This window comes from Ammospiza caudacuta, chromosome 11 (assembly GCF_027887145.1).
Source record: "Ammospiza caudacuta isolate bAmmCau1 chromosome 11, bAmmCau1.pri, whole genome shotgun sequence".
In the NCBI taxonomy this organism is placed as follows: domain Eukaryota; kingdom Metazoa; phylum Chordata; class Aves; order Passeriformes; family Passerellidae; genus Ammospiza; species Ammospiza caudacuta.
Window position 1 is genome coordinate 16,037,611 of NC_080603.1, and position 27,682 is coordinate 16,065,292.

The window sequence follows — 27,682 nt, forward strand, 5'->3', positions numbered from 1 at the left end:
CATAAACTTTCCTACTTCAAGTGGGCTAATGCCAAATGAAAAGCAAAGTGATCTAAAGTTCTGCCAGACCCAGCAAGTTGGGTTAAAAAAGTCAAAAATGAAAGGGGCTGAACTGCCAGTCACTCCCAGATGACCAGGGTGGGACTTTGGGGAATCATTAGCTCCAAGAAAGGATTTTCTGACTGCACTAGAGACCTCATCAACCTTTGGGAATGCTCACTGCAAGGCCTATTCCACAAGGGATGGCAACCAGCCAGATAGGGCCACACAGACATAAAACCATGATCCAGTTCCAGACCAGGACCTTGGGCCTGGGGTCAGTAGTGGAGGAGCAGCAGCCAGGATTGCTGAGCTGGTTTTGCATGTTTGGCTCATTCAGCCACTCTTAGTTTCCATCAGCAAAGCAGGTTGCCAATCTCTGCAGGCACAGAACTCTCTGAGCATTGGAAAGAATTCTGGCTGAAGCTGGGAGGGTCTGCTTGGACATGCAGGTTCAACACCTTTGCTTAGGCTAGTAGGGAACAGGATAAATAACCTCCAAGTCAGCATCCAGTCATAATTAACACTCAGTGATAACACACCCAATTCAAGACAACTCTTAATGCATCAGATAAAAGGCAGAATGAAATCTCAGTGCTTGAAACTACAGCATAAACTTAGACAAAATAAGGTGGTGTTGTTTAGCAATGACTGTAATAAGCTTAGCAAACTTATCTGGTGACCAGATCCATCACAGAGGATTGTCACATTAGCCCTGGATGCTTCTTTATTGCAAATCTCCCTTAGCCCAGCAGAAATTTGGTGCAGATGATCACAGTGATCCATTCTCATTTTACCACCAAGGAATATGAAATAGAAAATAGAAATACCAAAGAGTATGAACACAAACACTTCTAACAAGCTGATTACAAGTAGGTCACAGATTTTTATTCACTCCCTGACACCTCTAAATTCCCCAAGACAATCTGTTATAGGAAAATAAGGAAAAAATCTCAGATGTAGAAATACTTTTCTTTAGCAAATATTTACCTTACACTGGAAAATTACCTTGTAAAAACAAAAAAATCAAGCAAGAAAAAGCACAAACGCTGTGTCTGACTCAAATATTTCATGTCAAGGTTTGCTGAACTCCTTTGATTTCCAGTGCAAGTGGAAACAAATAGCAGCAAAAACTTCATTTAAGTCAGTGGACCCCCACCCAAACAATATCAAACAACCTTGAAAATCCAAGATTAATGTTGATAGAAGGAGACCAGATGATCATTGATGTGTGTTATACCTCAGAATCTCCTTCTGACCAAGCAAACAACTCACCTTACCTCTGTATCTTGGACCTAACAGGTCTGTTTTCAGCTTATTGTAAATGAAATGGTGTTATCTTGAAAATGTTTACCTGAAACCTGTTACACCTCTCACTCCCTAACCCTGTTGTCTTCATTATCACCTAAAGCCCTCAATTTTGCATGGAGGTGTTTGACGGGGACAATCTTTTTGAGGTAGTTTTGCCCTTGTTTCTCATTAGAGTAACTGCAAGCAAAGTTCACATCACTGTCCCAGTGATGACTGAGCAAACTCAACTAACAGGAATGGCAATTTGGGAGACCTGGAAACTGGAGTACTGGCAAAATTCCTGACAACAAAAGGATAGACATGCTTTCTTGGGAATTTATGCCATAATTCTCCTGAAATGTTTTGACTTATTCTTTGCACACCCTATCACTCTTCTGTCATCTAATCTGATGTGATTTCAAGGTGATCCTTTTGTCTTTTGACTACAAATTAAGCCCTTCATACAGGAAAGCTATTTCCAGGAGGACTTGGAAACAGGGGATTTCAGGGACAGCATATTTCAACCATGAGGCATTTTCAGAGAAAAAGGCTGTAGCAAAGCACTGGTTTAAGAATTCTAACAAGCAAAAAAGGCACCCTTGTACTTCTCGTCAGCCACGTGGGTTTGCACAATTAAACCACAATAGTTTCTTCCAGGGCTTTGTTGAGCCTGGAATAGCCCAATGTGAGTGTGCAGTGTGGCATACCCTGCCCATTCTTTTCTCTCTGCAGGTTTGTCTGCCCAAGGCAGCTCCTCTGCTCCATGCTAACCTCTTTCTTCCTAACTGTTGGAATGGAGTTGTAGTTTGCTGAGTTTGAGTAGTGTTTCTGATAATGTTTAGGATCAGGTGCTAGTAAACTCCAGGAAATACTCAGTTCAGGTCACAGTGAAGCCTTTGTTCAAGCAAGTATTTCCTTAAACCAGAATGCAATTTTCACATTAGCATTTATTCTAAAATGATCAGGCCCAATCAACCTGACAAATTCTAGGAAAACTCTCCAACCATACATGAATTAACATTTTGAGAGATAAAAGGTCTTATTCAGGGCTTTATAGGTCTTATTCAGGGATTATTTTCATCCTAAAATCAACTGTGCAGGTAAAAACCAGTGCAGCCAAAAGTTCCAAGCTCGGTGCTTACTATACACTCTGAATATGGCTTAATGCATATTTCCACTTTTTCTGAGTGGAGTTGATAGAGGCTAAGGATTGCTTGGCTCTTTTCCATTACAGATTCTGATTATCAGTGGCTGAAAGAGCCATTACCAACATGTAAATGTTCACAATAAAATTTCTTCTGCTGGTTGGTTGGTTCCAGTTGATTTCTTTGTTGCTATTGAATATGGAGTAAAAAGGCTGAGAATTTCTGGAGCTTCTTTACTTAGGAACTGGACTTCAGATTGATTAGAATTCTAGTTCTCAAATATCTTCTTAACTAAAAATTTGCCTTTTTGGGGTTAAGACACAGTTTTGGATAATTTTGAAGAATGCATTTGAAGACCACAGTTTCTGCTGGTGCAGAGTTAATAAACTGACCCCAGTGCATAGGGAACTCCCAGGCTGTCACACACATATGCAGTTTTCAAGGCAGGCACAACCAAACTGTGAAATAAATAGACAAGTATTTTAAATGGCAATATAAAATATTCTTGCCTTTGTTTAATACAGAGCCAGGTCCATCTGCAGAGGAATGGGGGTTTGTTGTTACCATGTCATAAATCCAACTCCACAGCCTCTGCAGGATGGAGAGCTGCTGCCAGCTGTACTTGGCCTGATGAGCTCCTGCTGGGAGGGAACCTGGAAGATGCTGCCTCACACAGAATCCAACTTATCCATCAGAAGACTGCCATTCCCCTTCCCACATGTTTTTACTGAGGTGCCAGGCTGTCCTTTCCCCCTCTGCTTCCTTCACCCAAACAGCCCACAAGCTCTGGCTGAGCCTTTCTGGGAGCTGCTTCCTTCAGAAGGGAAGCCAGTCTCTGCAAGTGAGTTGTCTCATTCCTTGCATAGAGTGCATATAGATGAATGCCATCTAAAAGGAAAAATCACATGAGCTGAGTGTATTGTATAAAAATGAGCTTTAAACCTGTGAAAAACTCAGACACCAGAAGTGGGTGGCAGCTGGGAAATCAGTTTCTGCTGTATTAAGCTTTGGCTGGCTCAGCCACAACAGCAGCCACTTCTGCCATCCACACTCACAGGTGACACAAAAATACTGCAGCTTTAGGGGATGGTCAGGCTCATCTCTCTCCTAGGGCTGATGGCTGCTTCCTTTGTCTACTTCACAGCTATTGCTGGGAAAAAAAACAAAGTACTTGCTTTTGCAAAAGCAAGAAACAGGTTTGACTTCTCCCTCCTGGCTGGGATTTCAGTCAGGGCAGCACAGTGAAGGCCTTGTTCTCCCCTGAAAGTTCAAGACAGTTTTGTTTAAGGGAAATAGAGGCTTCACCAGCTGCTTTTTGGTAAAAGGAGCCTTAAAGACAATAGGTGAATCATACCCAAAAGCAGTCACTTGACATCAGCCACAAAAGCTTCCAGCCTCATGACCAACGAGCCTCTGAACTAATATGGGAAGAATTACGATGGCATTTTCCTGGAGCGTGCAGCTTTGTCTCTCCCTTTTGCTGGGAGCACAATCACAATCCCATCTCTCATTCCCTTCAGCTCTGAGTGTCCCAAGACAAGTCTGAAATGCACAATGGTCACAGGACTTGTCCAATCTCAGCACCTGGTACTGAAATCCATGCTGGCCTCTTTCTATTTTCTAGGGCCTTAAATTTCTTTTTAGCATGTGACTGCATTAACCTCAAAGGCAAAGCTATTGTTTTTTTTCTGAGGCAGAAAGGAAAAGGAAGCACCAGTAGTTCAACACAAAAAGGCAACAAACAGCATATGCTGTTGTTATCTGTGTCTCCATCAAGGATAAAAAAGGTTGTGGATTAATATTTTATACTTCTGTGGAGGGGACCAATCCTCCAAGCTGGTGGGCACCAGTCTAGAGCAGCAGGATCCAAATGGCTGTAAATGCTCTTTCTTGAGCATTTCTTTCTCCATTCACTGTTTGGAGCAGTGCTTAGCTCAGGTAACAGGATGCTTGTGATGGAATTTTTTCAACTCCATTTTGGCTCATTAGTCTTTTGTTTCTCCTAACATGCTCTCCTGGAAAAGAAAGAATTGACAATGGACTTGCAACATAGCATTTCCTTTCCAGTGGAATTAGTCTTAACTGTACCAATCCAGAGTGATTTTTTTCTGTCAAGTATTATTTCTCAGACTCCTGTAGCCTAGTCTGGGCTCCCCAATGTAGACCTGCAACATAATAAGGGAGGGTGGTACAGACAGCTTTCAAAAAGAGAAAAGAGCTCCTTCAACAGCAGTCATGCTGTCATCCTCCAGTGTTTTCAGGAAGAGAGTGGATTGTTTCAATATCAGTTTGAAGTAACCATGGTAGAGACAGATGTTTGGTTTTAGAGAGCAGGCAGTAAGTTTATATTGTCAGAGCAAACACTTGGGACTCTAGAGCACAACATCCCGTGTTGTTTACCAAGTGTGTTATGTCAGAATCAGATGTGAAGATGCACTTCATGGTAACAAAGGAGGACAATGCTTTTATCCTGCAATTGTCAACAGTATTACAGTGCCGAAGACTTTAGTTCAATATTTGCCAAGCAGTAAAATGAGCAACGCCTGTCAGTTTGTTGACCTAGATGCATCAGTTACTAGAAAAACTATATTGAGCAGACAGCAGTTCAGTTTCAATTGTTGGGGACCAAATTCCAGCCATAGAATTAAGTGCTATTAGTTACATTCAGATTAACAGAAAGAACTGTTGATGTATTGCTTGGATGCTGTCACAGGGACACAACAAACAAACACCCTTTTGATGAGACACTCTGAAAGCAAGTTTGTAACAACAGTTTTGTCAGAACCAGGCACTGCAGCTCCTGCAGACTGAAATTCCAAGAGGGATTAAAAATGATGTAACCATCATTCCTGGAAAGGCTAAAAACTTTTAAAAAGATGTTACCTTTGCCTTGTTGCAGAATAATCACTCTGGCTTCATGGACAGATGTCCTGCAAGAATTAGGCTACAGCAAATGTTGGCATGAGGGTACATTTTTACCAAACCATAATTCTGCAATCACCTGCCTCAGCACAGGCAGAAAGGCTTGAGCTGACTATCTGTCCCTGCTGGGAAGGCTGATGGGCCTGGAAAAGTGCCTGCCCTTGTCATATATCACAGCACATATAGGGAGGATTGGTACTCCAATTTCACCCAGCCCTGGAAAAGTGGCACAGGCCTGAGGCTGACAGCAGCCTAAATGTCCTGTGCTTGCATTCACCGCAGCACCTCCCACTGCCAAACCACTGATCTATAGCTGCAATCCTTGTACAGGAGAGTCACAAACCAGCAGAATGGGCTGGCACATTCCTGCAGAGATAAAGCAAGCAACCACACTTAGTTAGAGCAAAGATCTAGCATGGTGTCCTCTGTTTACTGCAGGCACTGTTTCAGGCTTCAAAGGGATGACAACACTTAGACTCCAGCTAAAGACCTGACAATCATCCCTACCCCATCAGGCTGAACATGCAACTTCATGCCTGCAGGTAAAAGCTGTCAGAATCAGGACAGGATCAGCATTTGTGAGAATCCCTCTTCACCTACATCACAGTGAGACAATTTTACAAAACCTTCATTGATGTAATCTGCTATAGACTATGCCCTTGTGCTGCATTGCAGAAAAGCTGGCAAAACACTTTTGCCCATCTTGCCCAAGGAATCTCCCTTTCACAGAGCATCCCCTGCCCCTCACTGGCCTGGAACAGTGTCCTGCATCAACCCCATGCTGCAGCTTCTTCCAACTGCATGGACTCCACACGAGGGTGTTTGCTGACTAGCAAGCACACCAAAACAGGCATGACAAATAGCCAGTATATTAAAGGCAGAGGCCCACAGTTGGCTCCAACCCGTGCTTTTCTGAGACAATGCACATATGTCACAGAGATTCCTCTCCAGCTTATCCAAGCTCTCAGAAAGGCTTTTCACTAAGTTTAAAAGAGGCCTTGGATGCTAAGATACCATTCTGCTTTCTTAAGTAATGTCACAAGACTTCTGGTTTGACCACACAGTTGCTTTTTAGAAATGAAAAGGAGATTCCGTGCTTCTGCTAGGGACAAGTGGCAAAACCACTGCAATCTTTTTTTATAAAGAATGGAGGTGAAAAAAAGAGGAGGAAAAAAAGGATCAGGAACTGAGTTCAGTCACTCTGGGAACTCAGCCTTTATGTACTGTTTACCAAAAGGATGAGCTGGGGAAAGGGGTGAGGGGCAATAGTGTGCATTAGGTCTCACCTGCTGATTCTCAGGAGTCATGAATATTCTCATAATCCCCATCTCTTGGCCCAACAGGCTACAGGCCTTTTCATCACAGAGCTTGATTTCAGTGAGGATCTGGGAGTTGCTCTAAGCTTCAGCAAGTGCTATAATATTCCCTTGTTTCCACATGAAAACAGCCTCTTGCCATGAACCACTCTCCAATGTTTCTTCTCTGTTACTCATCTACAAGTGGCATTTGTCTTTCAGGCTGGATTAGATAAATTCTGGTTTGGGCTAGGCACAGATCAGTCAGCAAGTCACGATTTCTGAGGCACTCAGCATGTTTTTTCCTTGCATAATTATGCATATGTAATATAGATGTTGAGATAGAGGTATATTTATAAAATGTGATACATGTCTGTAGCTAAAACCAAGACATTAAAAATAAAACTGAAAAGGGACATGAGCAGCAGTAGACAGAGAAATTTTACCTTATATTTTCGAGGCAGATTATTGCAAGCATCTCATCTGACATGCAGCACCTCACAGGCCAGAGAATATCACCTGGTGAAGGTGTAATTTTCATGCCCATAGGATAGAGAAGGACAGGGGAGGAGGTTGTGCTGGCAAGGAAAGCAAACAGGGTATGCAAAAACATCCAACAAAGCAGAGTCCAGAAATGAACCTCACCAGATAACCTATGGCTAGCTGTACTTCCATAAGCTTTATGGAATCCTAATTTTCAGGCACTAGCCAGTGGAAAATTATTTTCTTTTTCTGACAAGGGATGTGTTATTTCCTCCAGCTGAGGGGATGGACTTTGCATAAAGTGATATGAGGGAAAAAAAGGACTTTTAAAAAGGGAAGCTCTTATTCTCCTTATAGCAATAGTTTCCAGTGGTAACAAGTCTTGGGTCATAAAAGAAACATTTAATAGCTTAAAAGCTGCTGTCTTGCAAAAAGATCTAATTGATCAGAACTTCCAGATAAAAACTAATCTTCTGGCCATTGGTGAGAGCAGTTATTATAAGAACAAGAGAGATAACATTGTCTTCCTGGTTATTGTTGGAAGATTTAAAAAAATAGTTATTTATATGTATTCTTGAAGGGCCTTATAAAGATAATATTCCTGCTGGTCTTGCTTGTGAGATAGTAAGGATGGCCTACACAAAGCTATACATATGCAGTACTGGAATCTTGTGAAAGTGTTAAATGTTTTAGCAAGGAATCCAGGCAGTGGGGCAGCAAAGCTTTTATCCATTTGGATAAAAAATTTAGTCCATAATTAGTCCCAAATTACAAAATAGTTTGCACATGCAAATAACTTTTAGTTTAGGTGGGTTGAGATTACAACTGTTCGATGAACTCATCACCCCCCAATATACAAACATAGCACAGAGAAATCACAAATGAAACATGAGCAGAGTTTGTTTTGGGGATGCCACAAATCTGCGCAGGATGTGGAAGTTTGCTTTTCAAACTTAGTATTACTTAGTCCATAACATGTCATTGTTATTAGTCTATAACTGTATGCAGAAAATATGTTAATATGCATAGGCATTGCTGTGATAGGTAACATCCCTTATGCTTGCACTCAGGCTACAGTCTACCAACAGAAAACCATTAGTGTCTACATTTTTTAAGGCAATATGGGGTATGACCATCCCCATTCATCTCCTTTATGTCTCTGTCTTTTGTATCAACTCTGAGGCCTGATGTTCTTACAGATTTGTCCCAATTTCTGTTTTGGCTTGTGGAACCTTTAGGAAAGGATACCTGCCCCACAAAGTGTTGGGCTCAAATGACAAACAGGCCTGTCACCACCTCTGTGCTGGCCTGGGCAGGTGGGGACTTGAACTGGACACTTCAGGCACTGCAAATTTACTGTGTGCAATGAAGACTTGGAGAGAGCAGTATTTTTGCAGGGCCAGAAGCTGTACTTCAATGATCCTTGTGGATCCCTTCCAACTCAGGAAAGACTATGATTCTATAATTTGTGCTCTCTTTGAGACCTTTGGAATCCATTACTCAGGAGGTATGAACTGTTTCTCCAAACCTCATGGCACTGACAGTGCAGAGGGCATATTTATGACTCTGCAGGACAGCTGTAGTGGTATTCCCACCTCATGGTTTGTTACTGCTCACATTCCTCTGGTCTTCTTTCTACAAAAGTATCTTCAAGGATGCAGAGCTCAGACAACTCTGGTGTAAAAAGTCTCATTGCACCCAAGATTCAGTCCTGGCATGCAGGAAGGCTTTGCCTTCCTTATCATCAAAGATCAATCCCTTAAACAAACCTGATGATCTTCAAGAAGTGCTGTGCCAATTTCAGACATCAGTCTGAAATACTCCTCTGAAAGCCACTGGTGTTTGGTGTGTGCTGTAGTCAGCTTTTGCCTCAGCCTCACCTCCTGCCCAGCTAAAACACATAACACTGGGCTGCTCAAAGGTCATTCTTTGTTTGCTTCTTGACTGCTCTTAAGACAGATGTTCCAAGGCACGACAGAGGATATAAACACGTGCACACTGGGGAAAAAAAAAGGTGTCCAGGTGTTTAAGCAATGCCAAATGTGAAAGAATTCCAATTCACTGCCTTCTCCTTTAATCTGACAATTCCAAGGGACCGAGCACGTCAAGACTTGTACCCAGAGCACTTTCCGCTCGGGTGAGTTCAGACAAGGTCTGCATTAACTCCCCAACCTGCGAGAAAATTATTTGAAACAAAAGGTTCAGATATGTCCTTTTCCCTCTAACAAGCCTGGAAACAAATGGTACAGGAACAAGGTCAGAAAGGAATCATCCGCCTACCATACCCCTGAATTCATTTACCTACCTCAGAGCCCATTCAAGGAGAGGGGTGGGATAGGGAACAAGGAATGATATAAAGCGGAATGAAGCTCTGGGGTCGCTCGCTACATTACAAGATTTGACAGGCCTTTGCCAGCCTTCAGCTTCTTTGTGTCTTTCACATAATAGAGAAACACAAACTGAGCAGCCTGTGATCTGGGGGTTGCACTATTAGACAGAGCAAACCCTTTGCAAATGCTAATAGTATTGTAGCATCCTGTCAGGCAGCAACACAAAAAAGGATGTTGATTTTCACATGAACCAGAACAGACTCATTGTAAAGAAGGCTGCAATGAATGTTCCATCTCTAAACATCAAAAGCTACAGGCAATTGGCTTGTGGACATGAGGCAAACTGCTCCCAATGTTCCTAAATATAGGGGGCATACCGCTACCTCAATACTTATTTCATGAGGCTGGCAAAGAGAGGGCAGTTCCTTGAAACAGAAGTGAAAATGGTTTTCAGTTATGATTTCTGTAGTGAAATAATATCTAGATCTAAAGAGGCTTTTGTTGTGCAATTCACTGTTTTTCGGCAGTCTGGAAGAGATGATCCTTTATGAAACGTGAGTGTGCAGATTCAGTCCAAGGTAGAGCTTCTGTCACTTCCAAATTGTAATGCTGGTTCTAATAGAGCACAAACATGCTTGTCCTTTGCAGTTCTAAGGATGTGGCAGCTGTCAGTCCTGTCCAGTAATGCTCACTTAGGTGTTTCCTGAAAAGGGTCTCTAAAATGGATGTAATACTCAAGCTTCTATTCTAAAACTTATTATAAAAGACCCTTTTAATTCAAACTTCACATATTCCCCTGTACTAATAATGGTATAAGGCAAGGTGTTATTGCACCACACTGACTAACCTTCAAAAAGTTTCTTTTTGTCCTTTGGGTGAAAAACCTGAACAAAGCTCACTTTGCTGCTTGTCACTACAAAGGATAGTTTACAAAGCAATATTAAAGTCATATTGGGAAATCATCACTGCTCTGGAAGTCCTCTTGGAGCCTACAGACTGCCAAGAGCAGCAAATAAACAGTCTTCTATCAGTGTTCTGCAACACAAACACACAAGCATTTGCAGCTATGTGCAATGAACTGCTTTTCAGCAGATAGGACTAGAAATATTTCTGGAATTGGCACTGGAACAGCACCTAAAGCCAGTCCCAAGAAACTTGAGTCAATTTCAGAAATGTTTCCAGAACAATTTGTGAATTTGGCTCTAGGACTGTTTCATCAGTACCTTCAGAACTACTCCCTCAGTCACTAGTAGTCAAAACTAAAATAATGTCTCTGACTTTCAGCACTTCTTACAGAACAGCCTGGATAATTTCACCTCCTGATGTGCTGAAGCACTGAGGTGATGGCAGATGCAAGCAAGATTTGTATACACAGAAATTTGCATGGGTTTTCCATTCCAGCACCACAGTATAAACAATCATTACAATCTCTATGCCATTTCAGCTTCTTCCCATCCTTTCTACATAGTACTTTATACTAAAAAATTCCTGGCAACAGATACATCCTGTGAAAGCTTTTTGATAACAGCCATCTAGAACTCATAGCACTTGTGAAAATACAGCTTTAGGAGTTACCTGTCTTGCAAAGGTTTTATAATACATGTAATTTATCTTACTGAATAAAAAGTAGCAAGTGATTGATCACGGTCTATAAAGATTACTGCAGGGGAAGATGGATTACTGGACTAATTAAAAAATAGAACAGGATCCAAGAACTTTAGACTGACATTTAAAAAGAAAAAGGTTCCTGGGATATGGTAAATCACTAAGATGGCAAGTTTTTCAGACAGAAATCCCCATATTTCGACATTTCGAATTATGAAATCTCTTGCATCTTTTTAAATACAATTGTTAAGAATTACTAAGCTACATTAAGTTACATGAAAATTCACAAAACCTTTAGCCTTGGAACTACATCATAACTCAGCTTATGTCCAAAATACACTCAGCAAAGAACCAGATTCATGTGGCTTTGATGATGAAAGAGCATACCAGTGTGTGAAATAACCAAGAACTTCATTGATGTATTTACCCTCTATGTTTGGTTTTTACACTTCTAAACATTTCCAAAATATTAATTTCTCTCATAGTCTGATAACTTAGGATGAGGTTACTAGTAACCACTGAGAAGGAGTAATTTCTGACATTTGAAAAGACATTATTTGTATCATTTTTTAAAAAAAGTGTCATAATACCTCTTGGCCATTTGTATTTAAACCTTGACTTGTAAATGGTTCATTTTATAAAGACCAGAAATAACTTAGAATATCTACATGATAGTAATGAACATGCTTTGGAAATGAAATATCTATTTACGGAACATCAACAATATTTACATTTCATGATTCTCCTCCCTAAACTCAAAAAGATACAGAAATTTCAGATTAGTCATTGCTCCTTACAATGAATTGCTGTCTCCAGAATCTGAAGGCAGCCTATGAAACACAGAAAAATATTGTGAACTTGTGCAAACCAGTTTGGAATAACATACTTTCCAGTACCACATGAATTTTAGGCAGTTCAAATAATTGTGTTTTCTGCCTCAATACTGTTGTAATATTCACCAAATTCTTCTTATGCTGGTTGATATAAGATCTTTGTCTAAATGTATTACATAAATGGTACATTAATTTATATAGCAAAGATAAGAGTAGGTACAGTCACCACTGACCTGGTGCTGATCCAGCTCTTCTCAATCAGACAATTTGATATCATTAACACATACTGGTATCATTAATGTACACTTGTTCACAACTTAACCAACGAGAAAAAGAAAGTCAAAGTGACTTCTCAGTTAGGTGCAATAACACCGTGTTCAAACCTCACATTTTATTATTCCTTCAGTTACATTTTTATTCAATAAATACCTAGTTTCCATGGAATACATCATGCTAAGTCTTAGATGAGCAGCACAGAGAAGTTGGAACTAAACCCATAGGAACATCACACTAAAAGAAATGAGCATTGGGCCACTGGATGCGATATTTTGCAACATTTACATTACACAGAAGTTTCAAACAGTGATCTCTAGGTAAATGCAAAAGTTTTTGTTTGTTTCTTTGTTTGGTTTTTTTTTTTTACAAAGTACAGACTTCTTTCACTTGCTATACACAAAGGTGTCTGCCTTCAAAGTTGGGCAAACTCACGTTTCTGAAGTTATCTTCAGAGAATGGTCATGACAAAAGCCATTTTTTCATTTTTCAGTTCTTAAACACTCATTTTCAGGAATTAATTTTGAACAGAAAATCTCCAAACATTCAGTTAGATCATCCTGAAATAGTTAAACTTTCAACATAATTTTAAGCTCTATGTTAGCTTTTTGTCCACATGGCTGAGTATTTTATGTCCAAACATTTGGGGAACATCTTTCCAAACTTTGTATTGTTTCCTCTTAGAGCAAACCAAAAGGTATCTGTTGGAAAACATTCAGATTCCTCTCTTTTCATTTCTACATATCAAAATCAATTGTCTTTTCAAAAGGGAAAATAAATCCATGTCAGTTTTTCAATGTACATAATCAGATAACTGCAACACAAACTGTTTCAGGCCGAACACCTTCTTCCACACAAGTATTCAGAAGTGTATCCAGATCATTTGTGGCAAAGTGTGGGGAAAGAAATGTGGTGGTGATTAACCACCAGGCACCTATGACAGAGAGCTTATATCATGCTTAAATCTGTCTGAAGTAACATTTCTATGGCAAAACAGAAAGGCAATTTTCAGTACCTTACTAATTTTACTGAATGATAGACATCACGTGGTTGTGGAAGGACCTTGTGCATGACATTCTTATAGAAGTGATTTTGGTCTTACAGTAGCTATTAGTAAAAATTAATTAATTAATTTTTTCCTTTTTTTTAAGGAGAAGTTGGAATTGTACATTCTTTTTACATTTCACACCTATTCCATCAGGTTACTCTGCACCTATGGTGAAGGGAGGAGTTAACAAGGAAATCTGAGTCTGTGCAATCCCAGAAATGAAATGTAATTGGCTGACATTCAAAAGTAACAACATATATCAGGAAAGAACAGGTAAAAGGACCAGCTGCTGACATTATTTCCTGAGCCTAAACCTTTTAAGGTGTCATTGAATAGCAGTCTGTGCTTTCAGGTGAAAGAACTACAAGAATTGTTTGGCTGACATCTCTAAATAGTTTAGGAGTTTAACAAAATCCACCACTTCCTCTCAGGATGTCAATACAATGCTTTTAAATCTGTACCACAGTGATCAGCAAATGCTTCAACACAGAGCATAACAGATACAAATGGCATTACTTATAAGGGCATTTTAATGTACATACAAATACTAAAATGTTATGTCAAACTCCCAGCATCATCTGCAGGCAAGAAAATGACAACAGATAAAATCATTTTATGAATCTGATCCAGCTCTACCATACAAGACATATACTAAAAATAACAAGCTTTTTTCCACTTTCAGGAAAAAAAATCCTTAAATGTACAACTTCAGCAAGCTCCCAAGCTATCTCATTAATACACAAATCAGATTCTTCTGTGCATGTAGCTTCAAAAATTAAACAAGCAGGTGGATTTTAACTGAACTTCTCAAGCCCATGAGACATTATTTTCTTTCTCCTTCAGCATTTCAGGATGCTCCCCAAAAGATAGGAAAGAGAATGGGACACAAAAGCCATTTCAATTCAGTCTTTGTGCATGGTATCCTGGAGAAGTTTGCATTCTTGTGTAAAGTTGCTGTTGAAACAGAATGACAATTATTTTAAAATATGTACAAATGTATGACAGCACTTGAGCTTATGGATTTGAGAATTAATAGAAATGAGATTTGGAAATTACTTGCATGAAAATATTTTTGCTAACGATATACAGTGTCTTTAAGAAAAACAAAAGAACAAAAATGCTTCCATAGAAAAGTGTTCCACTAATGTTGATTCCAGCTAGTTATGGAATAAAATTCTCGTAATACAAATAAAAATATTGAACTAAGAGCAATCAAATAGCCTACAATGATTCACAATACTCAAATAACTGGTCAGTAATTGTATTTTTACGAAGTTTCATATCTGCTTGTAGTGTAAAAACAGCAAGCATCATTCTGCAGATTACAAGCAAGAAGCAGCAGCAGCCAGAGAATGGAATAAAACAAATAGGAATTTTCACAAAGTCTGTATGAAAACATGCATTCAAATGAGATGGATAATTTTATATAGAGCAATGAGATAACTGTATCAATCTCTTTATGATCAAAACATGATTACCTGCTTGAACAATCTACTTTTCTTGATGGAGGGCTTCTATGAAGGCTTCAAGCTTCTCCTGGATTTCCCGAACTTTTTCTGGTGGAAATAAAAGATCCCTGTTCAAATACCTATTACTATTAAGTGCCTGAGGACAGGCACCAAATGAAAAGAAAACCCACACAAAATCCATTAACAAAAACATGCAAACACAAACAAAAATTAATGCTGTCATCGATATTACCCTAAGCATTTTGTTTCTCAGTTACAGAGGTACATTTTTGTGCATCAGAAAAAAGGAAACCCTGTCCTGCTCTAAGAACTCCTACAGATATATTTTAAAATTATCCTGCTAATTGAATAATTCAAAAATTTCCTGAAGGAATCCAATACTAGAAATGTATTTCAAAAACCTGAAATTTCCCTCAGATCATGCACAGCAGAACTACTGTACACTTGTTATACACAGGGAGCTCTTTGGTTTTAAATAATGCCCACTAGCCCTTTCTTCTTGAACTAAATGTCCTCATTCTCCACAACAAGTGTAACAAACACCACTAATCATTCCACATAAAGTTGAAAGCTCATGCCCTTTCACCCAAGAGAATTTCAGGGATCCACATGTCAGTATTCAGGACACCTCCTCCAAAGGGCACGCACGATATTAATGTTTAAAACTTGCATTTTATTTTCTTGCATTTCAGTAGTAACCAGAGGGATGTGGGCAGAATCTCATTTTATACAAAAACTAAATCTAGGAGTTTACTTCCCTAACAAAACAAGATTTGACCACAACTACAAATAGTTACTAGGAATGAAAAGGCAAATAGATTGCAAAAAATCCAAGAGTTTAGGCATTTTTCCACTCTTTTCTCAATTCCATACAACATTTGTCATCATATAACCTATTTGATTTATTAAATTGCTTATGAAGCAAGATTTAGAACACAGCTGGAATCCAAACCCTGTGAGATTTCCTGATTCTATCTCACCACATCCTCATTTGAAGCTCCTTCTGTGTGTGATTATAGGCATGAAAAACACACACTTCAGAAATATGAAGGAATGGGGGGAGAGCAATAGGACAGACAAAAATAAGTTAGATGAGCATAAACACAGACAAATATATTTTTCCAAGCTAAAAATACTATTGGATTAAAGCCATATGTTCCCTTGTCTGATATACAGGGTTTGAGCTTTTTTGAAAAAACTTTTATTTTTTCTCCTCTTTATCAATACCATATGTTATCAACTTTGCTGAGCTGAAGTAACAGCAAAACAAAACTAAAAATAAACCAATTAGCTTTAAATGGGATATGTAAGCAAAAGTAGAAAAAATTACTTCTAAAGAGAACACTAATGTAGATATGGGAACTGAAAGTTTGATCTAACAAGATGACAACCCCACAAACAAACATAAAATCCATTTGAGAGTAAGAGTAATAATAATAACAAGAACAACTCAACAAATCCCTACAGTCCTGTTCTAAGAGAAGTGGAGAATTTTAGTGAGCATTTGAAATAAAGTATGGAAAATAGCCTCCATGAGTATGAAGAGACCTCAAGCTTCTCTCTTTATCTTGCAGCTCTGAGGTGATGAAGGGTAAGCCTCTGACACTTTCAACACTTCAGCATGCCCTCCCCACTGGGGCTTATCTACAAACACAAGTACAGTGAAGCTGAATCACACTCAAGTCCTAGAGAAAACACCAAAGCAGCTTATTGAATTTCAGCTGATTTTTTTTCTCTTAAGGTACTTTGATATTAAATGAAGATTACAGCCAGTGTGAGGGCAAAAGCTCTACCTTGGCAATTAAGAAATAGTAGTAGCTGACTTTTACCAGGTTAAAAAAAATTAATTCTGATTCAGTTTAGCAGAACTTTTGAAAGCCATCAATGAAAAACAAAAGGTAGTCCCATGATCACTTACTGAGCACATTCAAAGTGTTTTCACTACTATCTTTTTAAATTAAAAAAAAATGCATTGCATGCCAGTATATAAATATCTAGTGTATAGAAAATATTATTTCTATGGCATTAATTCAGGCAATTTCATTAATTAACTTAATTAGCTCAGCTTCCAATACTGTTGCTCTATGAATGTCTACAAAATCAGCCTTTCTAATAACATTTTACTATTTTGGACAGAAATAACTTATTTTTTGCCCACACTATGCTGCATGTGCTTTGACCAACCTGGAAGGTGCCCCTGACCCTAGCAGGGAAGTTGGAACGAGATGATCTTTACTGTCCCTTCCAACCCCAAATACTCTATAATGATTCTGGATTTACCAATTATTAATCTTGGACCCTGCTCTCCAAAATGAACAGCAGCTGCCTGTGGTAACTGGGAATGAGATCTCACAACTCAGGAGACTTCTTTATGTTGTACTTTCAGTGGTTTTCTGTGGCATCTTTTTTTCCTAATTGCAACATGTTTTCCCAAGTGTGTTCTTTGTATTGATCAAGCCATTAGACCCAGTGAAAGCAGGCAGATTTAGCAGTATTAAATGCAAGTATTTTCCTTTCTCAACCTCTTGCTAATGAAATATTCCAGCTCTGAAAATTAATAGCATCAGCAAAACCCTGTAATTATTATTTCACCCTTAAAAAAGTTTTGTGCCAACAAATCTATTCTAATTTTCTGATTAAGGCATATTAAAATAACAAAATAGCAAATATGTATTCCACCAGAATATACTGAATCAGCTGTGTTTGCTCAGAGAACATGTATACTAAAATTGACTCCATACTATGAGCACTTTATTAATTTTTACACTGGGACTGAATTGAAATGATTACTTAACTGTAGTAATTACGAGGTCCTGAGGTAATTTAATACTTTGAAATAATATGCTGGCTATTCTTAAAAAAGAACAGTTACAATGAGTGCCAAATAGCTGCAATTATTCATGCCATGCCCTGTATTTTTAGCCATGGTAAAGCCTTTTGCAGCAGCAGATCCCAGGCAACCTGTAACACACTTCTGCAAGTCCATTCTGTAGCTCACAGAAGCAGTCTGCTGGACTGGTTCACTTTTGAAATAGGCTGAGGGCAGAGTAATGCATTTACACAACACTCAATAAATAGTAAATATAAATGCTTGGATAGAATTCTGATAGAGGAGTGCAAGTGCAGGCCCTGCAGTTGTGGGTAACTGTCCACAGTTTCATCAGCACCATGTGACTTTGTATGTGGAACAACTATTCATTCCCACAATTCAAGAATCAGATGTTATCCAGCTTCAGGGAAAGTGAAATGCACAAGCTCTGCACCCACAGTTGCAGGGTTTTGACTGACACTTAGATCAAGCTATTTATCATTTATACTTGTAAATTACAGTACATTCTGTTTTGAGGGAAGTTTATCAGCATGCCAAACACAGAAAAGCATCTGGGTTTCAGGTAAGAATACTCACTGCAGAATAGGGGTAGATTTAGAGACCTGTTGCTCTATGTCTTGTGATACTGTGTTTTTCCAAGGATAAGTAAACCATAGATTAAAAGCATTTAGCTTGCTAGCAAATTACTTCTGTAACTGGTTGAACTACCCAAGCTCTTTTATACAATGCTCCCATGTCACAAAGGGGACTTTAACAAAAGTGCTACACTTAGTACAAGGTACTATGTAAGTTTTAATACACATATTGCTTACAGTGGATTCTAGAAAGATGATGTGCTCTTTGCTAGCTCTAATGCAGACCTAAAGTTACAAATAAGCAATTCTTCCAGCACCTGTTAAACACTGATCAAAAATCAAATTAAATCAATGAAGAATAACTGTAACTAAACCCTTGTTTCCATCTTAGAACAGTAAAATCCAGAGGCCTAGGGGCCATGAATGGTTATTCTATTTCCCATTTACCCCATGTTTACCTAAAAGATAAGCTGGTTCATACATCAACTCATTATGCCTCTTGATCTGGTCATGAATATTCCCATAATCCTCCCTCCATATCCCATAAAACTTCACTGACAGAATGAGGAAATTCTTTATTCAGATGTCTCGAGATCCTCATTCATGCTCAGTCCCTCCTTATCTCCATATGAAATGATATTACTACCCGCTCATTTTCTTTTCATTAATCCTGTGATCCCAAATCTAAAAGGCTCAAAACCAGACTAATTGAACTGTAATGAGGATTTGGAATACACTGTGAATGCAGAAAGACACAGGCACAGATAGAGTTTGCTTTTCCTGCTATCACAGCCTGGCCAGAAGGGAACCCCACTGAAATATTCAGTCTTACAGGGAAGGTTTGCTTTCTGATTGCTGCCTGAGATACCAAGCTTAGCTAGCAATAAACAGTGCTAAAATGAAACAGCTGAAGCAACTTACAAGCAAATCTCCTAATGTAAGGCCAAATAATCCCAAATAAGAAACACAAATTACAAAAGCAAAGTATATTACTGATTTATTTCAAACACACTCCTACAGGCAAGAAAAGGTTTTCTTGTATTTTCCAGCTGTGTTAATTGGTTTACTAAGAGACGTGGCCTCTGTCCACAAAACCTGTCTTTCTTATGGTTTTGAAGATAAATTTGAGACATTCAAATACATATTCACCTGTAAAGAACCAATAATTTTAGCACAGAATTTAAAAAATGTTCACGTCTGTCTGTGCCAGAGTACATGAGTACTTTGGGCAAATCAAAAAGCTTTCCCTTCCCAATTACAAATGTGCACATATGATATAAAATTTCAACTGCAGCAACAAAAAAAATTCTAAGATCTTTCTGGACAAAAATTCATTTTTATTTTGTACTTTGATGAAACCTACAGTATGAAATGACCACAAAAATGTGTTAATATCTTATAATAAATCCTCCTGTTCTATATTAAAGTGACTTCTGTCTCCAACTCATGTTTACATGGCTTTGATATTTGAAAGCTCATGGTTGTTGTTCCTTTTGCTCTGGATTGTGTTTAGACTTCAGTTCTCCCCTTCACTTTTTTTTTTTCCCCCCATCTTCCTTCCTTTCTTAATCCCCTCATAGCCTATAAACATTCTCGCTGCTTGCTGTGTTACTTCTATGTTATGGTTAGTTAACCACAGAGGCAGAAATTCGGAATTTACTGCTGTGAATGCATCATCTTTCCTCTAGTAAAAAGGAAAGCCCTGTCAGTCAGAATTCATCACAATGCCCAGAAATACACCATTAAAACTAGAGATGTCAATCCAAAGTCTTCTATTGAAAGCTGATTTTTACCTTAGGGCTATCTAAAACACAAACTCCATAGTTGTACAAACCCCTATGAACAGTCAGGTGGAGAAGGGGGGAGGGAGGAATCATCTCTTTGGAGTTCAGCCTTTTGTGCCTCATTCCTTGATTTTCTAAGGGCCATGTGCAAGCTTTAGTTCTTGTTAAAATGGTATGAGATAGCACACTCACAGGCACTCCAAATAATGCCTCAGAAAGCAGATTTCCCAGCCACAGTTACCTGCAGCAACACGCTTACTCCTGCTTTGTGCAAACACTGCCATAATTCCCTGATCACTGCAAGGTCATGTCCTGCTGAATTTTAGAAAATCCTTTGAAACTACCTATCACATATTCTGCCAGTTTCCTCTTGTTCACATACCATATTTTCCTCTGGATAAGACTGAGAGGAAAGCTAAAGTTTTAAGAGGGAAGAAGGAAAAAAAAAAGGCAAAACCACCCAGGCTGCCATTAAAGAGACAGAACATAATTTGTCAGCTGCAAAGACAGATTTATAAGTAGAGGGCCCCCTCTGTTCCTTTAAGGCTGCAAAACAGATGGGAAGTGAATGGACAGTCAAAGGGTCAAGAAAACACATGGGAGGTGCTGCTTGTATGCTGTATGTATGTTCCCAGCAAAAGAAAGAGGTCAAGATTGTAACTGCATGGCTGGGTGCTGGAAAGGTCTTTTCTTTAAGCTGTTACAAAGACAAACGCTGTTCTTCATCCTGCTGTCAAACCGCTATAAATATTGTTTGTCAAGAGAGTTTCAGCAGCTAAAAGTTTTTTTTAAAAAAGGCTGAGCAGGAGGATGAATCATGTGAATGATTCTTAAACAATTAGCTCATTAGTGTAATAAAAGCACTGCAGAATCCTGAAAAGTTTAAATGGAATTTATAGTAGTTCATATAGTAAATCCATGAATCATGAAGAATATACAGCCTTTAAAATGCAAGCTTGCAGAATGTAGCTGGCATGGTCATTAGTTACCAGTAGTTAGACTGAACGAAGATGCCAACTGATGCTACATGGTAGCACCTGCCCTTGAATGTTCTGTTTTTTATATGTGTTGCTATCTATCAGAACATTTGAATTTGCATCCAGTTTGATCTCCTTTTGCATGGCTATAACAGGAGAAAACGTCAAGGACCCTGTTTCCTACAAAGATACAGTTTTGTTTTCCCTGTTGTAGGCAAATCCACCTATTAAATAGGAACAGATCACCTTCAAATTGTACATTTAGCCTGATGTAGAAATATAATAAAATAAAGAAAAAAACCCCAAGTCACAGCTGCCCTCACTGAAGTTACTTTGTTACAAGTATTACTATCATATGAATTATTAATCCCTTCATAGCACACCTGAACAAAGCTGTCAGCAGCCTGTAGGAAACAGTATTACCTTTATTTCACGCTAAAGATAACCAGGCAGCAGCAGAAGCACCTTGTCTGAAAACATTTCAGCTATTTTTGCAAGCTACGGAGCACTGCAACAATATTTTAGTATTACAAACAAGATCTTTAGCCCCAGAAAAGGGAACTATGTATTGTGCTGTTGAAATAGTAGATTAATAATCAATGTCTTGATCTATAGCTGCTCCAGATTCACTGGCCAGAGCTCTCAGTTTAACAAAACAGTTTTGGCCACACGTTTTGCCTCTTTGGTGGAACAGACCAGAAGCTGGCTGAGCTGCTTGGAGCAATCCCTGGGGCTCCTCAGGCTGGTAAGCATGAAATCCTGTCTCTGACAGAGCATTTCAGAACTGAGCTATGGGGCTAAAGCAAAACTGACAATTATGGAGACTACTGACTTTATACAACAGACATTTCCATGAGCTATTCATGCTCATGGAAATCCTGCTCATCTACAGAAGGAAACAAAATATTACCAGTGATGTGAGGTCACAAACTATTTCTACACTGTCATTGAGGTTAGCCTAATGTACCAGTGATCATTATCCTGTATTAAGTTGCAAGTTTATGAGAGTCACAAGGTCTGCAATATCAAGGTAGGACTTGGGCATCTTTCAGTCCTCTGTCTCCATCTCAGATATTTTAATTAAAACTGCTCTAACAACTCAGTCTTTCAACAGAATTCAGCTGTGTTGCTTACTGGACAGCTGGAAAGAACACAGTAGCAGAATGACAAGGCAACCTTATAAAACAATCTCATATTTTGAATCAGACTTACAGATACAGGAAGACTGAATTTCCAAATCTAAACTGTTAAACTAGAATGAATCAGAACATGGTGATGCTCATTATTCAGTGTGCAAATAGTGAAAAGCATAGAGTCAAATCAGAAATACTACCTCACATACCCAGTGATGTAACAAAAGAGAAACTTTTCCTTATGCAGAAAGGATATACACAGTGATGAAGATAAACTACTTATGTAAAGGCTACTGTAACCTTAAAGCTATAAAACTGTAAAGACTTTAACATAGAAAATAACTGATATATTTTTGGGTGTTTCTCCACCCAAAAGAAAGCATACTCAGTAATTAGTTAGATAATGAAGTAATATGCCACCAGGACTATTTAAGTGTCTCTACAATATGGCAGAAAATGAAATGATTATTAGACTAAATTTTTAGATCATAACAATGTTTAAAAGTCATGAATTTTAGTTGCCTTATCCAAATGGTTCTATTATTTTTTCTTTGCTATCATTCCTATGGGCAAAGTGGTGTCTACTACAATTGACAATGTGCAACATACATGACACTGACCTCTCCAGCTTTTGGAAATGGGAATGTTACATTCCACAGCTCCATACTGCTTTAGAACAAAAACATATACTGGTCCATTTACAAGCCTGTAATTTATACCAATAGTAAATCTCCCATGATAAGTAAATCTCTCCATGATAAGTACTTAAATTTTGATTAATAAGTACCCTCACAAGGAACCAGTACTAAAGAGAAAATAGCATCCAATTAGATGTTTTGATCCTTGCATCATTCAGAAAATTTTAGGAAAAAAATAAATTCAGCAGACAACACCACAATGACCCTCAAGTACAAGAGACATGGGTCTAGAGAAAGATTAATAAGCATTAAGCATGTCATTATTCATGTAGCAGTTTATCACTATTTTTCAATGTCAACTTTAAGTGATAGGCTTCTTTTAGTCAGTGACAAATGTGGTGAACTTTGTAAGGATCCGTTTTAGGACCTGGACATCAGTGCCTAACTCTTCATCAATAACTAAGAAATCACAGCAGACAGGCTTTGGTCATCTGGGATTCTTAAGTTAAGTAAACCATCACTCCATCACAGGATGTCTGCAAGTGATGTATGTTCTCCCTTGAGGATTACTTCCCTCTGTGAGAAGATGCAGCCTTCTAAAGCACTTTCTGCCATGACACAAAGCAGGAACTACCTTATCTGCACTTTGACACACAGACCATCCTACACATTCTTCTGGTTTTAATTCATTAGTTTCATACTGCTGCCTCAAAACTCAAGAGAAAAAAAAAAAGAACTTGAATATTTAACCAGTCTTTCACATCAAAGTACACTTGCTTGGGTCGATTTCTTAAATTATCTACAGGGAGTTAAAAACATGATAGTCATACAAAAATAATTAATTTGCATTCTAACAGGAAGTTTGCAAGTCTACTGTGAGATATTGCTTGGGTTCAAACTTAGGGGAAATCAAAGGCACAACCATACAGACTGATTCCAAGCACACTGTTCCCCAAGTTCCTGTGTCATGGAGCACCAGGACCTCTACAGAGCTCCAAGGGAGCACAGGAATCATGCTGCCACCAGCACACTGGGGACACCAGCACAAGCCTGAACTCGTTAAGAAACAGACAGCCCACACTTTGTGACTGATTGAGATTTGGGCAGAAACCAGAGTGCTCTAAATGACAAGCAGCCCCTGATAAGACACAGGCCATGCCAACATCCTCAGGGAAGCTGCTGGCAGGGGACTGTAGAGACAGCAGCTCCCTGCACATGCTTAACAGAAGTTGGAGATCTGTTTGGAGATTCCCAGAGAGAAATGGCTGCTGTGCATCTCGCTGGGTAGAAGGCCACACCATCTTGCTGGTGTAATGTTCTGTCAGCCCAGGATGAGATGAGTGAGTGCTCCTCACTGCTATGACCAGGGGAAAGGAGAATGAGACTAAAGTGAGACTGCTGACACCTCTGGAATTGTCTTACAGCTATGAAGTAACCATATTTTTACTTAAGTAGCTTCTAAAACTCCAATATTTAGGCACCGTGGAAGAAATAAGAGCACAAAATAACCATAATTAATCAGATTCTAATAAAATTACTCCTCCATTTGCACTTCCCAAGATGCTTTCCTCTTTCATATATCTATCTTTGGGTGACATTTGGGTGACTATCTTCAAATATCTTGAAAATTATACCTTTTCTCTGTATCTTGTGAACACTGAAAACCATACTGCTTCTGATCTAAGATCTACTAACCACTGCCTTTTGAGCTGTTTTGTCTAGTTTCTACAGGAAAATTACCTATGATCTGCTTATTTGAGAGATCTTTCCCCCTACAGCTGAGCTTTGCCCCTATGAAACACTGTGACCTTTTTAAAAAAAAGTTAAAGCTCATAATAGAAGAGCAAATGGAAGCAAAGGCTTTAGAAAGTCAAGTCAAAGCCTGATTTTAAGGAGCACATGTAATCAACAATGTCATGAAGGATGGAGGTCAAATCAAAACACGACTGGCAGTCATCTGAAGGAACTGAAATTTAATTAGGCTACAGTAATGACCACAGTATAGAATTACTTTCACACAACATTTGTGTTCTACAGCTAACAGCAATGAAAGAAAAAATGTAACCATGGAGCAAATAATTATATGCAAAGTACTCTTCACAGACTTTATCCCCAACTTTGAATAAATGCATAACAAAAAAGGGGACTCACTTGGATGAAAACCAGTTTGTTACACAGAACAGACACAACAGAACCCACTCAGCGTAGCCAAATCACAGGAACTTCAGGTCCTGAGTCAGCAACTTGCATATGGAAGTGCCAACCTTAGCTTTCTAACTCCATTAAAATGGCAAGTTTATTATATGACTATATTATATTAAATCATCCATGCTCCAAGTTGGCAAATGGCTTACATTCAACAAGAGAAAAAGTAAATAAAAAATTTAATGCTGTGACTGCAAAGCAATGACTTTAGATATAAAACTTGAAAGTATTTCACTGTAACTCTGGTTTGCTTAGTTTTTATATGTTTTAGTCTTTACAAGAAAATAATTAAGTTCTGCAAACTATTACATTTCATAGCTTACAAACGTATGACAGAATTGCAACAAATGGCCCTAAGCTGTATTTTCTTCATGTGAGGGCTTACTCCTCAAATGTTTCAAAAAGCTTTTGTGCAGAACAAAGTCTCAGCTAGCCCACGACACCTGTACAGGTGTCAACATTACTGACAAATGAACTTGGAGGCTGATCCATTCACATTCATTCCTAGCAATTTCAGAATCAAGTTTCCACAGGCATTCCCACCTCCTGCCACTGACTCTCCCATGCACATGGTTTTACTTATGATTTGGTGAAGAACTGGGTTTTCTTTTCCAACTTGTGAGGACACAGGATATTGGATGAATAGTATGCTGACCTAGGAAAGATGCTTTGCATGTACTATGTTTTGTTTATCCCATGGCTTTGCAACATTCATAGTTTTGCTGTCCAAAAGGACTAAAAGGAGAGGAAATAAATGAAGATAGGACATATGTATTTCGTTTGGGTCTGTGAGATTTCAAGTCTAGTGAAGTGAATGGCAAAGCTGCTGCTGCCTTCCTGAAGCTTGGATTCACCTGAAGCATTCAACATCGATGTGCACCACCTAGCAGGCTTTAGGTACTACTGCAATAGGCAGAGATGGCACTTTAATTAAAGGATTCAATTCCTAACAGTCTTTTCTTAATAAAGCTTACTAAACTAGTACTTTCCACGCAGTTCCTAAGCAGAAATGTTCAGCTCAGAAAAAAAATGACCGTCCTTTACAATCTTAATAAATCGTATGTCGTACAAACAAACCAGAAAACCCCGAGGGGGAGTGAAGAACAAGGGGGACCAGGGACAGGCAAGCGCATCTTCCTGCCGGCGGCGGGAGTGGAGACTCGGGAGGGAGCCCCGTGAGGGAGCCCCGTGAGGGAGCCCCGCGCTCCCTCCGCGGCCGCTCAGCGCCACCCCGCGCTCGGCACCGGCACCGCCTGAGCCCGCCCCGGCTGCTCCGGCCCGCGGGGAACCGGCACGGGCGGCACAGAGACATCTGCAATCTGCGAGCTGCTTCTGCCAAGTGTGTCACTGGGAACTCAACATCTTCAACAATTCCCATGTGATAAATAGTCTACAAAAAGGTATGATTTATCCATGCGCTATCAGGCATTTCTGCTGAAATTACTAGTCTGTCATTTGTGTTAAAAATAAACCAGCAGAAAACACATTATTTGTGTTGAAGCCTTTCACCTAGGTATTATCTTCCTATTGCCCAATACTGAAGAACATAATTAATACAGTTCTAGGGAAGGTGTGACTTCAAATTATTGTCTTTTATAAGTAACCAACCAAGTGCCATTTTAAAATACACAGAATATTTAAAACCTTCAGTAACTTCAGAGGCAGCCTGCAGGAATATTCAATATCATTCACTTTGGAAAGTTAAACACAATTACAGGAGAAAACACAGGAATTTGCAAATACTGCAAATATTCACTGATAAAATTGAAGGATATATATTGACTCATCCATTTTCAAAGGTACTGTAGAAATAAAGGGTAATTAATATCCAAAACAAAGAGCAAGTGGAAAAGATTTGTGTAGAGGTGCACACACTTGTGTGTAACAGCTGCAGGAATTTGAAGGGACTGACTTGCCACCATTAGATTTTCCCTCCAGCCCAAAGCAGTGCCTTAAAGCCTGCAATACAAACAGGGCAGTCTTGCCAAGAGGCTTTTCTGTGAAATTCTTCTTTTAAAATACTATTTTTTTACCATTGTACTTCCAGCTCTCTTTCTATCCCATTTTATTTCTTATGGAACAGAACATATTTAAGATACTGATATAGCTAAGCAAATACTTAGTTGTGTGAAATATAAATTTCAAATCAAAGTATTTTGTCTGTCAGCAATGAGCACAATCAAGATGCAGGTGCCAATCAGAAAGTAAATGTAATTCCTCCTATTTCTGGTGAAGCTATCCAAGTCAGGGCTATGTTTCCCAAATGACAGATAACTTTGGTGAAGAACTTCAATAAAAATAATGCCCCAGAGTTGTGAAGGAGGTTGTGAACAACTGCATTAAACAGGTTCCTATCAACTGCTGAATAAGCCTACAGTACCCAGTTAGACATGTAAGAGACAGATAGCAAATTACTCTTGTTTCTGAATCCTCATAATAAAAAAACAATAAATATATCTCAACTGTACCTACAGTTTTAAAACATGACAAGAAAAGGAAAACATCATGGCCATTACTTTTCACACAAGAACTTGGGAGTTGTAGCAGATAGATCACTGCAACATCATCTCACTGTTCAGTAACTTGCAGAAGAGGAAACAGACTACAAGGAATTACTGTAAAAAGACCAGAATAAAACCCAGAAAGCATCATAATACAGGTGTATAAATCCATAATGTAGATACATTCCAAATATTTTGTGCAAGGTCTGCTCTTTCACCTCAAAAAGGGTTTAGTGCAGCTAAGAAAGAGGAGAAGAGTGGCAAGGCTGATTGAAACCAGGAAAAAATATCCATGCAAAGAGCAGCT

At 38.9% G+C, this 27,682-nt stretch overlaps 1 protein-coding gene across 5 annotated transcripts in view; it reads right to left on the reverse strand.

The window, feature by feature from the left end:
• Positions 1 to 12,298: 12,298 nt before the first annotated feature.
• The window catches only part of OPA1 (OPA1 mitochondrial dynamin like GTPase), a 49,369-nt gene continuing 33,985 nt past the window's right edge, over positions 12,299 to 27,682 (reverse strand). For all 5 annotated transcript variants that reach the window (XM_058812611.1, XM_058812608.1, XM_058812609.1 and 2 more), the window contains 2 exons: positions 14,742 to 14,819; positions 12,299 to 14,217 (listed from right to left, as the gene is read on the reverse strand). In XM_058812611.1, the coding sequence (XP_058668594.1) occupies positions 14,755 to 14,819 (65 nt within the window). In that variant the 3' untranslated portion in view covers positions 12,299 to 14,217; positions 14,742 to 14,754. The remainder of the gene's footprint in view (positions 14,218 to 14,741; positions 14,820 to 27,682) is intronic.